The sequence below is a fragment of the Cynocephalus volans genome, chromosome 8, assembly GCF_027409185.1.
Source record: "Cynocephalus volans isolate mCynVol1 chromosome 8, mCynVol1.pri, whole genome shotgun sequence".
Classification (NCBI taxonomy): domain Eukaryota; kingdom Metazoa; phylum Chordata; class Mammalia; order Dermoptera; family Cynocephalidae; genus Cynocephalus; species Cynocephalus volans.
Genome location: NC_084467.1, coordinates 148,608,462 through 148,623,667, shown reverse-complemented (window position 1 = coordinate 148,623,667; position 15,206 = coordinate 148,608,462). Strand labels below are relative to the sequence as shown.

Genomic DNA, 15,206 nt, shown 5'->3' with positions numbered 1-15,206 from the left:
TGGTCCACAGCAACTAGAAAGGGAGTGTGGTAGGAGGGATGGAAAGAAGAGAAGCAGGGCCCTCTAATTCCACTTATTTCAAAGACTGAGCCCTGAGGACTGTGAAAAATACATACCCCTAAGGTGCAAAAAGGCTCTCACTTCACCCTCCCTCTTTCACAAAAGCATCTGGTTTGCTATCTCTCTCCACAGCAGAGACTTTGCCCTCAGTAGAGGACTGAAACCCACTGTAGTACAGGTACTGATGGAAGCTCAGACTCCTAAAAACCTTAGTCAAAAAGAAGGGCTCCTATCCACCCACTCTGAGCTTTTCTCCACAATGGGACACTGTACAGACAGCTATGCTTCCACGGGGGTAGAGGAGTTAAGAGAATCCAAGTGTACAAGAGAATAACAAAAACCAACAAAAACTGAGAGACTAGGTCTTTTTCGACTTGGTTGGGGAAGGGTGGCTGATACATTCTCAATTACCTGGGATGCAGGGAAGAGTCAAAAGGGAAGCCAGAGAGGCCAGCAAACCAGAAGAAAGGCAGAGAGAGCAAGAAACAGAGAGAAAGAGAGAAAACTAATAAAATATTAATTTAAGAATAGCGAACCAGGCTCTAAAAATGAACATCTTAGGAAACAAAACAAACAGGAAGGAGCTTCCCTGGAGCAGAAGACACTTGAATTTCCCAAGAGAAAGTGGAAAAAAAACCACGGACTTCTGGATCTGGATGCAGAAGCCTGGGCTGTCTGGATCTCTGCTCCCCTGAGCACAGAAAACTCAAGCAAAGAGTAGAGGTGGGAGGAAGTCCACCTGTTTCTCCCTCTCCAACAGAGCCTGTCCTCAGAGGAAGGTAGGGGTCCTCCTCCTTCAGCTGCTTGCTAGTAGAAGCCACCCTGTATCTTTAAAGCCTTCCTGGTAGTAGATAGCCAGTTGTATTTCTCTTCTCTCCTGAGTTCTCACCTCTGCTGTTTTTTTATATGATGTTACATTTAAAATATTCAGAAACTCATATTAACTGGAACCCCTGCTTACAACCTCAGGTGGAAGGGGCTTGATAGTGACTGGCTGAGGAGTCCTCCGGGGTGGGGAGGGCTTTGGCTGCACTTGCTGCTGGGCAGGGTTATAGTAGGTCACTCCTCCATATACCTGCGATGGGGCCTGCGTATTAGGATACAGATGAGGAGGTGGTGGGGGAGGCAGTGCCCCTGGGGCATAAGGGTAACTGGGATTACCAAAGTTCATGACGCCTGGAGCAGAAAAGTATGCAGGAGCAAGCAACTGCTGAGGTGGTGGCTGTCCTGGAGACATGGACACTGGTGGGGGATAGAGGCCTGGATTGGGCAGAGGCGCTGGTGTCTGATGGGGATGTAAACCTGGGTGGGGAAGGTGCATTTCTGGCTGCACAATCATGCCCTGTGGAGGCAGTGGGGCAGGGCTGTCACCATGGGTATAGATTGGTCCCTGGAACTGCAGTGGATCATAGTAATGTCCCTCCATGATACTGATATGCACAGGTGGGGTGGGGGGCTCTGGCACAGGTCTCTGCCGCTGAGATGAATAGCGTTTGGCTCGACCACCCTGGACACCCATTTCCTCCATCCGGTTAAACTGAGGTGGAGGTCCTGCTCCCATGTGTATGTGGTTAGGCATACCCCGAAGCTCCCGTGGTTGCAGGAATGAAGGCTGCCCCGGACTCCAATTCTGTTCTGCTATATTTAGTTGTGATACGTCTTGCTCAAGTCCACCTGCAGTAGAATCCACTGTAGTCTCCCAGTTCCCAGTCCTAGTCGGTGGAGGAGGGGCAGTTTCTGCGACTGGAGGTGTTGAGGTCAGCCCTTCGGGTGGCGGGGGTACCTCCTCTGCAACCTTGACTGCATCTCCAACTTTGGTTCGGGTTCTTCTTGCCCGGGAATAGGATTTCTTCTCAATTGGCCTGTCAGGGGCTGGTGGTGCAGTGTCAGGAGCCACAGCTGGTGTCTCTGAGGCTGCCTCTTCCTTCTCAGGACTGCCAAGCACTGGTGCATCTGCTTCTGGAGATGGATCCCTCACAGGGGTATACTCCAGGTGCCCTGACCGATAACTAGTCTCATGCTTAGCAGTCTCACCGGCCCGACCGCCATGCTGCCCACCAGCCTCCACAGGCCTAAAACCAGCACGACCTTCCTTGAAGCACCCAGATCGAGAGTAATTCCTGGGTGCAGACGTGCGGCCAGTACCTGCAGCATTCCTGTTAATAAATGTCCTTGGTGGCAGGGTACCCCCAAGACCCTGGTAGCGATGGGACTTGTTTGGCCATTCACCAATCCAATTAGGATCTCTTTGTGGAGGACTCCCAAACCGGGGTTTCCGGATTCTTCGAGGTTTGATGTCATCAGGATTGTGAGCTGAGCGGATGTCATAGCCATAAAAAGCAATGAGCTCTTGTCGGGACTTTGGGGCCTGCTCATCTTCCCGGAACTTGTCATGCTCCCAGCGACCCTCATCCTTCCATAGCTTTCGCTGACGCCCCTTGGGTCTGACTTCTTCCTCCTGGGTTTGCCCTCGAAGATCATGCTCAAAGAAGAGCCCTTTCCGGGGTATGTATGCTGGATTCTTCCGATCTTCATCATCATCCAAATGCTTAGGGCCCTTTTCACCCACTTTGTTCTCCACAGGCTCTGTGCGCTCCTGTCCATCCCCACTTCGCCTCTCTCCAGTCACAGTGCCTTTGGTGTCAGGCTTTTCTTCTCCCTTCTCTTCCTTTGCTGAAGAATTCGCAGCATCATTAGCTTCCGATTTCAGCTCCACTTTGGAGTGTTCCTCTTCACTGTATTCCCCTTCTTCACCTTCTGAGTCTTCTGCACTTTCATAATCCGACAAAACGGCATCGCCCTCAATGCCATCTTCACTCTCACACTCCGACTCCTCAGCGCTCTTAGCTCCCCCGCTGTCCAGCCGCCGCAGAGGAAGGGCCCCGGCTCGGCCTCCGCGCCGTGAAGGCAGAGAACCACCGCTCCCGCCGCCTCCAGCGCTACCGCTGCAGCTGCCGCCACCCCGCGCCGGGGAGCCACAGCTGTCTGAGCCCGAAGCGCCAGATTCTTCGTCCTCGGTGTCCTGCGAAGCGCGCTGCCGCCGCCGGTCCGCCGTCTTACGGAAAACCTTCTCTTTGTTTTTGAAAGTTCAATGTAATATTGTAATTGTTGGTTGTTTATTTGCTCCTACTTAGGAATGAAGACGTGGTGTTTCTCTTTCTATATTGGCTTATTTAACATAAAATTCTCTAAGTGCATCCATGTTGCTACAAAAGGAAAAATTTCATTCATTTTTATGGCCAAGTACTATTTCCTTGAGGATACATAGCACCTTTTCCTTATCCAATCATCTGTCAATGGACATTTAGGTTGGTTCTAACTTAGCTATTATAAAGAGAGCTGTGATACACATGGGAGTGCACATATTCCTTCAACATGACAATTTCTATTCCTTTGGGTATAAACCCAGCAGTGGATTGCTGCATTGTATGGCAGTTCTATCTGTAGTTATTTGCAGAGCCTCCATACTGTTTTCCATAGTGACTGTACTAATTTACAGTCCCACCAACAGTGTAGGAAGGTTTCCCCTTCTCCACATCCTCACCAGCATTTGTTACTCTCTGCCTTTTTGATAATAGCTAGTCTAACTGAGGTAAGATGATATTTCAGTGAAGTTTTGATTTGCATTTCCCTGATGATTAGTGATGTTGAGCATTTTTTCATGTACCTGTTGGCTATTTGTATAGCTTACTTTGAGAAATGTCTATTCAGATCCTTTGCCCATTTTTTATTCTGGTTACTCATTTTCTTACTGTTAAATTGTTTGAGTTCTTTGTATATTCTGGATATTAATCCTTTGTCAGTAGTATAGTTTGAAAATATTTCTTCCCATTTTCTAGGTTGTCTTTTCACTCTGTTAATTGTTTCTTTTGCTGTGCAGAAGCTTTTTAGTTTGATATAATTCTATTTGCTTATTTTTGTTGTTGTTGCTTGTGCTTTGGGGCTCTTATTTGTAAAGGCTTTGCCCAGTACTACTTCCAGAAGTATTTCCCCATGTTTTCCTTTAGTAGTTTTATAGTTTTAGGTCTTATACTTAAGTCTTTAATCCATTTTGAGTTGACTTTGGTATACAGTGAGAGGTATGGGTCTAGCTTCATTCTTTTACTTATGAATGTCCAGTTTTCCCAGCAACATTTATTGAAGAGGCAGTCTTTTCCCCAATGCATGTTCTTGTTGCCTTTGTCAAAGATCAGCTGGCTAGTCTGTGGGTTGATTTCTAATTTCTCTATTCTGTTCCATTGGTCTGAATGTCTATGTTTATGCCGGTATCCTGCTGATCTGGTTGCTATAGCTTTGTGGTAAAATTTGAAGTCAGATACTGTTATGCCTCTGGCTTTATTTTGTTTTATTTTATTTTATTTTATTAATTTTTTTTTTTTTTTTTTTCGTGCTCAGGATTGCGTTGACCATTCAGGGTCTTTTGTTGTTTCATGTGAAAGTTAGGATAGTTTTTTCTGTTTTTGTGAAAGATGTCATCAATATTTTTATGGGGATTGCATTGAGTCTGTAGATTGCTTTGGGTAGTATGGACATTTTGACAATGTTGACTCAGTCAAAGAGCATGGAATATCTTTCCATCTTTTTGTGTCTTCTTTAATTCTTTTCAGTACTAATTTCTAGTTCTCTCTGTAGAGATGTTTCATCTCCTTGCTTAAATTGCTTCCTGGTGTTTGTTTTTATTTTGTTTGTAACTAATGTAAATGGGCTTATTTTCTTGATTTCTGTTACTGCTAGTTTTTTTATTGGAGAATAAAAATTCTACTGATTTTTGAGTGTTTGATATTGTATCTTTCAACATTATTGAAATTGTAATGAGCTCTACAAGTTTTTTGGTAGAGTCTTTAGATCTATATATAGGATCATGTCATCTGCAAACCAGGACAGTTTGACTTTTTCATATCCAATCTGTATGCCTTTTATTTCTCTCTATTGCCTGATTACTCTTGCAGCACTTCTAACACTATGTTTAATAGGTTTGGTGACAGTGGGCATACTTGTCTTGTTCCTGATCTTAAGAAACAAGCTGAAAGGATGGTATTGGCAGTGGATTTGTTGTATATAGCTCTTCCTGTGCTAAGATAATTTCTTTATGTACCTAATTTGCTGAGATCCTTTATCATGAAGGGATGTTGAATTTTATCAAATGCTTTTTCTACATCTATTGAGATGATCATATGGTTTTTGTTTCTGCTTTTGTTGAAGTGGTGCATCACATTTATTGGCTTGTGTATGCTGAACCATCCTTGCATCTCTGGGATGGACACTTGATCATGGTGTATAATATTTTTGATGCGTTGTGGCATTCTGACTGTTAATATTTTGTATAGGATTTTTGAATCTATGCTCACCAGAGATATTGGCCTGTACTTTTCCTTTTTTGTGTTGTATCTTTGTCTGGAGCTAGGTGATTCTGGCCCCTTTGGGAGAGTGGCCTCTGCTTCAATTTTGTGGAATAGTTTTAAGAGAACTGGTATTAATTCCTCTTCAAAGTTTGGTATAATTCATTAGTAAATGCATCAAGTCCTTGGCTTTTTTGGTTGTTGTTAGAAGACTTCTGATCGATGCTTCAATCTTATTGCTTGTTATTGGTCTGTTCAGGTTTTCTATTTTTCCTTGGTTCGGTCTTGGTAGTTAGTAAGTGTCCAGAAATTTATCCATTTCCTCCAGATTTTCAAATTTCTTGGCTTATATTTGTTTTTAATAGTCTCTAATGATTCTTTGTATTTCTGTGGTATTGTTTGTAATGTCTCCTTTCTCATTTCTGATTTTTGTTATTTCGGTCTCTCTCTCTCTCTCTCTCTCTCTCTCTCTCTCCCTCTTCTTCTTCTCAACCTAGCTAATAGTTTGTCTATTTTGTCTGTCTACTCAAAAAATCAACTTTTTGTCTCATTAATCCTTTGTGTCATTTTTTCTGTCTCTATTTCATTTAGTTTTCCTTTGATCTTAATTGTTTATTTCCATCTACTAACTTTAGAATTGGATTGTTCTTGTTCTTCTAGTTCTTTGAGGTGTGTAGCATTTGGTTGTTTATTTGAAATCCTTCTACTTTTTTGATGTAAACATTAATTGCAATAAACTTCCCTGTTAGTACTGCTTTTGCAATATCCCACAGGTCTTGATATGATGTGTCTTGATTTTTGTTAGTTTTGAGAAATTTTTTGATTTCCTGTTTAATTTTTTCTTGGACCCATAGGTCATTCGAGAGACTTTTGTTTAACTTCCATACATTTGTATAGTGTCCTGAGTTTTGCTTCTTAATTTCTAGTATCAATCCATTGTGGTCTGAAAAGATGCTTGAGATGACATTGATTTTTTTTTTCACTTTGGTAAGTCTTGATTTATGACCTAACAAGTGGTCTATCCTGAGGAATATTCTATGTACTGATGAGAACAATGTATATTCTGTAGTTGCTGGATGACATGTTCTGTAGATATCAGCCAGGTCCAATTTGTGTAAAGTGTAGTTTAAATCCTGTGTTCCTCTGTTGATTTGTTGCCTAGATGATCTCTCCAGTGCTGAGAGAGGGGTGTTCAGGTCCCCCACTATTATTGTATCAAGGTCTACCTCTTTCTTTAAGCCTAATAGTGTTCATTTTATATATCTTGGTACTCCAGTGTTGGGTGCATATATATTTATGATAGTTATGTCTTCTTGCTGGATAGATCCCTTTATCATTATATAGTGGCCTTCTTTATCTTTTTTATGGTTTTTGTTTTAAAGTCTATTTTATCTAATATAAGAATAGCTACTCTTGTTTGGTTTTAGTTTTGGTTTTGGTTTCTATTTGTCTGGTATATCTTTTTCCATCACTTCACTTTTAGTCTGTGTGGATCTTTACAGGTGAGGTGAGTCTCTTGAAGACAGCAAGTAGTTGGGTATAACTTTTTAATCCTTTCTGACAGTATAAGGTGTTGAAAGGGTATTTGGTGGAAAGAAGTTCTAAGCAACAAACCATTCATGAAGTGGCATGCCTACTTACAACAGCCTATGCTGAGTTATGGTAAAAAAAAAAAAAAAAAAGACATAACACCAGAATTTATAATTCAAAAGAAAACAGGGAAAAAATTAAAAAAAAAAAAATTCTTAGCCTGACCACATAAAGAGTGAAAAATTGTCGTTGGGAGAATAAAGCAGGGGTGTAGTCCAGCAAACGTTTGCTAAGGAGATTAGTAAAGAATATACGGAATACAAGAGAATGAAAGAAAGACTTTGTAGGCATTTCAGCGATCTTCAAAGTCACCCTTCCCATCACAAGTCCGGAGGCCTGGCAAAAAAGAATGACTTTTGGGAACAACCCAAGACACCTTCCATAGGCTTGCTGCACAGGGAAACTTCAGGAACCTACTCCCTGCATCAACACCCTGTCTTGCTATAGTTTTTCCAGCTGCTTCTGTTGCCCGGCAGTAGCTAAAATGACCCTTGGTGTGGCAGAACTTGCACCTTCAGAATATACAAACCCGATGTCTTGGCAGTATCCACATGGCGTTAAGTCTATAGGCTCACAGAATCTCGGAGCTGTGGAGGCTTAGAAGCCTCCACCTCAATTTCAAAGGATGTATGAAAAAACCTGGGGACCCAGGAAGAGATCTGTCACAGGGTTGGAGTCACCAAATAAAGCCTTCACTAAAGCAATGCCAAGTGGAAACATAGGGTCGAAGTTGAAGGAGAGAATTCCCAACAGTACTATATCTAGTGGAGCCACGACAATGGAACCACCATGGAGATCACATAACTGTAGTGCTACCAGCATGCAATGCCAACCTGGGAAAGGTAAAGAATGGCTGGAAATCAGGAAAGCCATTACAGCAGGGCTGCCTGAGGTCTTGAGGACCCAATCCCCACATTAGTCTGTGGAGGATGACAAACATGGGGTCAAGGTACATGATTCTCCAGCTTTAATATTTAACACCTATCCTGCTGGTTTTTGAAATTGTTTGCAACCTATTACTTCTTTCTTTTGGCTTATTTCTCCCTTTTTGATTGGAAATGTGTACCCTATGTTTGTCGTACCATTTTGTCTTGGGAGTAGATAACTTGATTTGATTTCATAGATGGGAGTTCAGACTTTGAAATTTTGAGTTGAAACATGTTAAGACTTCGGAGATGAAATGAATTTCTTTGTATGTGAAAAGGACATTAGTTTTGGAGAGTTAGGGGGAGAATGCTAAGGATTAGATGTCCCCGCAAAGCTCATTGAGACTTGATTCCCACTGTGACAATGTTTACTGGGTAGATAATCCTATCATAGTAATTAAAAGTGGGGCTTTAAAGAGGTGATTAGATTGTGAGGACTGTATCCTGATGGGTGGGTTAATCTATTGATGGTTTAATGGTGATCATGGCTGTGATTCTGATGGCTTTAAAAGAGAGCACATCAGAATTCCACGTGTGTGCGCTCTGTCTCTCTCTCTCTCTCTCTTGCTGTCTCTGCTTAGCCATCCACCATGTGACATCCTGTGTCACTGCATAGAGTCATCATGAACAAGGCCCTCACCAGATGCATCCCCTGGACTTTGGACTTCCAAGTCTCTGAAGCTGTAAGCAATGAATATTGTTTCTTTACGAACTACCCAATTTCAGGTATTTCTGCTATAAGCAACAGAGACAGACTAATTTAAATGGATATGCCAAACCCCACTCCATGTGTGGAAGAATGAGGTAGTAAAGTGGGGCTGGTAATCCATGGTTAAATTTGTTTAGTTATAGAGTTAAAAATGGGAAATCTATTTACTTGCATTGCTTTTCCAATATTAGTATAAGTAAAGAGGATGATATTTTGGACTTTTTGGTCATTCTTTGCTGTCTATTTTAAATGGCCCAGAAGTAAAAACTTGTTTTTTTGGTGGCTATTGTAAATGGGCAAGCTTTCTTGATTTCTCTTTCTAACATGTTCACTATTGGAGAATAGAAATGCTACTGATTTTTGTGTGTTGATTATGTATCCTGCTACTTTGCTGAAATCCTTTAGCAACTCCAAGAGGTTTTTTTTGTAGAGGCTTCAGGCTGTTCGATATATAGGATCATGTCATCTGCAAAGTGGGACAGTTTAATTTCATCTTTTCCAATCTGGATGCCCTTTATTTCCTTCTCTTCTCTGATTACTCTGGCTACTACTTCCAACACTATGTTGAATAGGAGTGGTGAGAGTGGGCATCCTTGTCTAGTTCCTGTTCTTAAAGGAAAAGCTTTCAGCTTTTCTCCATTCTAGATGATATAGGCAGTGGGTTTGTCATATATGGCTTTAATTATGTTGAGATACTTTCCATCTATGCCTAACTTATAGAGAGTCTTTATCATGAATGAGTGTTGAATTTTATCAAATGCTTTTTCAGCATCTGTAGAGATGATCATATGGTCCTTGTGCTTGATTTTCTTGATATGGTATATCACATTTATCGATTTGTGTATGTTGAACCAACCTTGCTTTCCTGGGAATAATCCCACGTGATCATGGTGTGTAATTTTGTGTATGTGTTGCTGTATTCTACTAGCTATTATTTTATTGAGGATTTTTGCATCTATGTGCATCAATGATATTGGCCTGCAGTTTTCTTTTTTAGTTGTGTCTTTACCTGGTTTTGCTATCAGGGTGATATTTGCTTTAGAGACTGAGTATGGGATAATTGCCTCTGTTTCAATCTTTTGGAATAGTTTGTAGAGAATTGGTACCAATTCCTCTTTGAATGTTTGGTAAAATTCTGCTGTGAATCCATCTGGTCCTGGGCTTTTCTTTGTTGGGAGCCTTCTGATAACAGCTTCAATCTCTTTTATTGTTATAGGTCATTCAGGTTTTCTACATCTTCTTGGCTCAGTTTTGGTAGCTTGTGCATGTCCAGAAATTTATCCATTTCTTCCAGATTTTCAAATTTGTTGGTATATAGTTGTTTATAGTAGTCTAGAATGATTCCTTGTATTTCAGATGTATCAGTTGTAATATCACCTTTGTAATTTCTAATTTTTGTTATTTGGATCTGCTCTCTTCTTTTTTTAGTTAGCCATGCTAAAGGTTTGTCAATTTTATTTATCCTTTCAAAAAAACAACTTTTTGATTCATTGATCTTTTGTATTATTTTTGGGGTTTCAATTTCATTAAGTTCTGCTCTGATCTTAATGATTTCTTTCCATCTGCTAACTTTGGGTTTGGATTGTTCTTGTTCTTCTAGTTCTTTAAGGTGAATTATTAGGTAGTTCACTTGCCATCTTTACATTCTTCTGCAGTAAACATTTAATGTGATTAATTTCCCCCTTAGTACTGCTTTTGCAGTATCCCACAGGTTTTGGTATAATGTATCATTGTTTTCATTAGTTTCAATAAATTTTTCGATTTCCTCTTTGATTTCTCCTTGGACCAATATGTCATTAAGTAGAATGCTGCTTAATTTCCATGTGAAAATAAAATACTTAGGAATTGAGTTAACAAAGGATGTGACAAATCCCTATAATGAGAACTACAAACCACTGATGAGAGAAATTAAAGAGGACAGAAGATTGAAAGATATCCCATGCTCTTGGATTGGAAGAATCAACATTGTGAAAATGTCCATACTACCCAAAGTGATACACAAATTCAATGAAATCACCAAAATTCCAATGACATTTTTTTCAGAAATGGAAAAGAAAACTATCCAGGTATTTATATGGAATATCAAAAGACCACACATAGCCAAAGCAATACTGAGAAAAAAATAATAAAGCTGGAGGCATAACACCACCTGACATTAAACTATACTACAAAGCTATAATAACCAAAAGAGCATGGTACTGGCATAAAAACAGACACAATGATCAATGGAATAGAATAGAGAATCCAGAAATCAACCCACACACCTACAGCCATCTGATCTTTGGCAAAGCACCAAGCCTATACACTGAGGAAGAGACTGCCTCTTCAGCAAATAGTGCTGGGATAACTGAATATCAATATGCAGGATGATAAAACTAGATCCATACTTCTCACCATATATTAAAATCAACTCAAAATGAATTAAAGAATTAAATATACACCCTGAAACAATAAAATGTCTTAAAGAAAACATAGGATAAACACTTCAGGAAGTAAGACTGGACACAGACTTCATGAATACAATCCCCAAAGCACGGACAACCAAAGGAAAAATAAACAAATGGGATTATATCAAACTAAAAAGCATCTGCACAGCAAAAGAAACAATTAACAGAGTTAAAAGACCACCAACAGAGTGGGAGAAAAGATTTGCAAAATATACATCTGACAAAAGATTAATATCCAGAATATACAAGGAACTGAAACAACTTTACAGCAAAAAAACAAGCAACCCAATTAAAAAATGGGCAAAAGAGCTAAATAGCCATTTCTCAAAGGAAGATATACAAATGGCCAAGAGACACATGAAAAAATGCTCAACATAACTCAGCATTTGGGAAATGCAAATCAAAACCACACTGAGATACCATCTCACCCCAGTTAGGATGGCTAAAATCCAAAAGACTGTGAATGATAAATGTTGGCGAGGTTGTGGAGAAAAAGGAACTTTCATACACTGTTGGTGGGACTGCAAAATGGTGCAGCCTCTATGGAAAATGGTATGGAGTTTCCTCCAACAATTGCAGATAGATCTACCATATGACCCAGCTATCCCACTGCTGGGAATATACCCAGAGGAATGGAAATTATCAAGTCAAAGGTATACCTGTTCCCCAATGTTCATCACAGCACTCTTTACAATAGCTAAGAGTTAGAACCAGCCCAAATGTCCATCATCAGATGAGTGGATACGGAAACTGTGGTATATCTACACAGTGGAATACTACTCAGCTATAAAAAAGAATGAAATACTGCCATTTGCAACAACATGGATGGACCTAGAGAGAATTATATTAAGTGAAACGAGTCAGCTACAGAAAGTGAAATATCACATGTTCTCACTTATTTGTAGGAGCTAAAAATAAATAAATAAATACACAAAAACAACTGGGAGTGGGGGAGGGAAGAAAACACAACAATTACAATTCCCTGAAGTTGATACAACAAGTGAACAGAAAGGACATTGTTGGGAGGGAGGGAGGAGAGGGCAGAGGGAGGGAGGTTTCTGTAATGGGCCTCAATAATCAACCACATGTATATTGACAAAATAAAGTAAAATAAAATAAAAAAGAAGTCAAAACTTGAAGGGAATTATTTGTATTTTTCAGTATTAGATAATATTTATTTTTTAAAGACCCTTTTATGTATGTATGTATCTATTTATCTATCATGTGTATAGTCTATCTGCTTATATCTTACATCATTTGCTAAGAACTGCAGGGTTCTTCAAAGTAAGGCCATATAAAGATGATTAGAGTAGACATTATTTCTTCTTTCTTATTTTAAAATAAATAATTGAGTATATTTTTAAAATATATATTTTTTCAATTTTGTAAATAACATTCTTCCTGGTTTCTAGGAGGTTTTTTCCCCCTGCTTTTATAATGAAATAAATTACAGTTAGGTGCCTCGTTAGCGCAGTAGGTAGCGCGTCAGTCTCATAAATTACAGTTATCTTCCTATTGAAAGAGATATATTCATATTTCCAGTAACACCTTTTACTATTATAAAAATGCTACAATAAATATCCCCATGCATGTTTGGATATCCAGTTATAAATGTATTTTTGGGAAAGACAACTGCATTAATTAGCAAGCCACGAAGAATGGTTTTGTTGTCCTTATTTTTCAGAGGAGAGAACTACACTTTGAGGAAGTTAAATATCTTGACCATGTATTAGAAAGTGGCAGATAGATGGCATGAAAAGACACACATTTGATTTAAAATTTTGATTTTAATCAGTTTCAGTTCCACATACATCTGATGCTTTTCTACTGAAGTCTTCTCAGTCCTCTCCACTGTGCTCCAATAGTGATTGTATGTGATGATAGTTACCACATTTTCCTATATTATTTTAAAGTAAATCTTTGTAAGAGGTTAACAACAGAGAGAAATCACTAATATAGTAAACCACAGAAATAAATTGCCAGTGTAAGTATCTCATTAAATACAAAAATATTTTCTTCTATAAAAACTGATTTTATATAAGTAAAACGGAATGTGGTTTTAATATTTTCTTCACAATAGATTTTGAGTAAGTCATCACTTCTATGATCATAAAATTGCTTATTTGTACAATGAAATGGTAATCTGTTTTATAATAGCAGTAATAGTAATAATAATAATGATAATACTAACATATATTTATATAGTGCACACTTTGTACCAGTCACAGTTTCAAACACAAAGCACAATTCATTTTGTTCTCACAGTGTTCCTGTTAGGTAAGTACTATTATTTTCCTAATCTATTGATTGATTGATTGATTGATAAAATGAAGTATAGAGAAGTTAAGAAACCCTTACAGATAGCAAGTAGAACACTCAGGATTTGAACCTAGGCAATTTGCTTCAGAGAATGTCCTTTTAGTCATACAACTAAAAAGCTTATATTCTGGTTTATGTTGAAGATTGAATGTATTTGTAAATGTCTTTCAAAACAACATAAAAATATATTTTTTCAGTGTTTCTCAAAGAAAAATATTCATATTTGTAGTTATCCCTTTCCCAATTTATCTAGATATAATTGGAACTCAAAGTTTAGAATAAACGGATATTAATAAAGTTGATTATAGTATTTCAATATAGGCTTAAAATACTCTGACTACGAAAATTCTAATACAATCACTTTATGAAAATGCACATTAGGAAATGAGAAATTTTCATGAGCTATGAAGACATCACAGTAGTGAAAAACATGTTTAGAGAGCATGTTATCAACTTATTGCATTTAATATAAGCAAGGAATTTAGCATAGCCATCTGCAAACTACAAAAGTGTTATAATATTATAATTTGAAAAACATATCAAAATATATAAAAATGCACATTATCAGGGTAAAACCTTGTAAATTTACTGCTGTGATCTTCAAAGTCCTTATGTGTTATGAAATGTTTTAAATTATATACAAACTAGCAGATGATCATTATACCAAGATTTTACTGCAGAGATAAAACTAAGCTACTTTCAAAGTTTTACTACAAACAAGTAAGCACCTTTACAAGCTCCTGGCATGCTGAAGAAACCTTCCGAGGTAGAGTATATTCTCTACTATATTTACAATGATAATGATGGTAACTGTGTTGCTATTATTGTGGCCTTTACTGTCATCCTAACCCTGAAAACTTCAGCAGGTTGCTCTGTGTTGACTTGAATCTCAAAGAACAGCACAGTGAATTAGGGCCAAGTGAGTACATTTAAATGGCTGCAAAAGTCAGGGTCGCAAAAATACAGCAGTACAGTGGTGATACTAGTCAATTCTCAAAGCATAGTGCAGTTTTATTCAGAGATAGTTAATCTATTGCCTTATCCTGCTGGCAAAAATTCCAAAACCTCTGCAGATGACATTAATCGTGGCCCCTACAACTTTCATTGTATCCTACCTGCCCAAAACTCTCTTCGTAAGGAAAGACAGCAATGCATTAAAATATTTTACAGAGAGCAAATATAAAATAAGATTTACAAAACATATTTCTTTCCTGCCCACCTGAATGAAGATATATGGTCTAGGAGAACTCTGTGTTCACTGGAATCATTACTGAATTTTTGCACCTAAGTTATTTGTTTGTTTTTTAATAATGATAATTTTATCAGAAAGAATTCAATGCATAGCTATCAACTATTTCTAAGTGATTTGAATTTAAGCAAAAAGATTTTTGATTATTTTAAATTCTTTATAAATGAAAATGACATTAAAATATTCTGCATTGTTTTTCAAAGAAATACATTTTAAATTTCTTCCTACTGTAGTAGTATTTTCTGTTAAAGATAGATGTACTTCCAAAATATTTAATTATTCCCTCAATTTTTCATGTTCATGTCCATAAAAATTGCATGGGACAAAGGGGTTCTAAACACATATACCACCACTGTGGACTATTTCACAGAATTCCCCAACATGTATTTTACCCAAGCAACAAAAACAACAGTAACAAACAAACGAACAAACAAAAAGCCAGAAAATAAAGTTTTAAATATCTTTCATTGTGAAATATAATTAAAATTATAATTTTAAAACAATTTAAATTCTCTTTTTTTATTAGCTTTTAAGCAATATATCAATGTAACTATTTTTAATTTCTTT

At 38.1% G+C, this 15,206-nt stretch overlaps 1 protein-coding gene across 1 annotated transcript; it reads right to left on the bottom strand.

The window, feature by feature from the left end:
• Positions 1–381: 381 nt before the first annotated feature.
• On the bottom strand, positions 382–7,542 carry LOC134384427 (protein CASC3-like). The gene is made up of 2 exons (XM_063105939.1): positions 7,519–7,542; positions 382–3,127 (listed from the first exon to the last, which is right to left on the bottom strand). The coding sequence occupies exons 1-2, from the start codon at positions 7,540–7,542 to the stop codon at positions 1,001–1,003; spliced, it is 2,151 nt and encodes a 716-aa protein (XP_062962009.1). The 3' UTR covers positions 382–1,000.
• Positions 7,543–15,206: the final 7,664 nt, after the last annotated feature.

Coding starts and splice junctions, on each gene's coding strand:
- LOC134384427 (XM_063105939.1), bottom strand. CDS start 7,542: ATGTGGATACTGCCAAGACATCGG. Junction 3,128..7,518: donor GGATACTGCCAAGACATCGG/GTTTGTATATTC, acceptor AACAAAGAGAAG/GTTTTCCGTAAGACGGCGGA.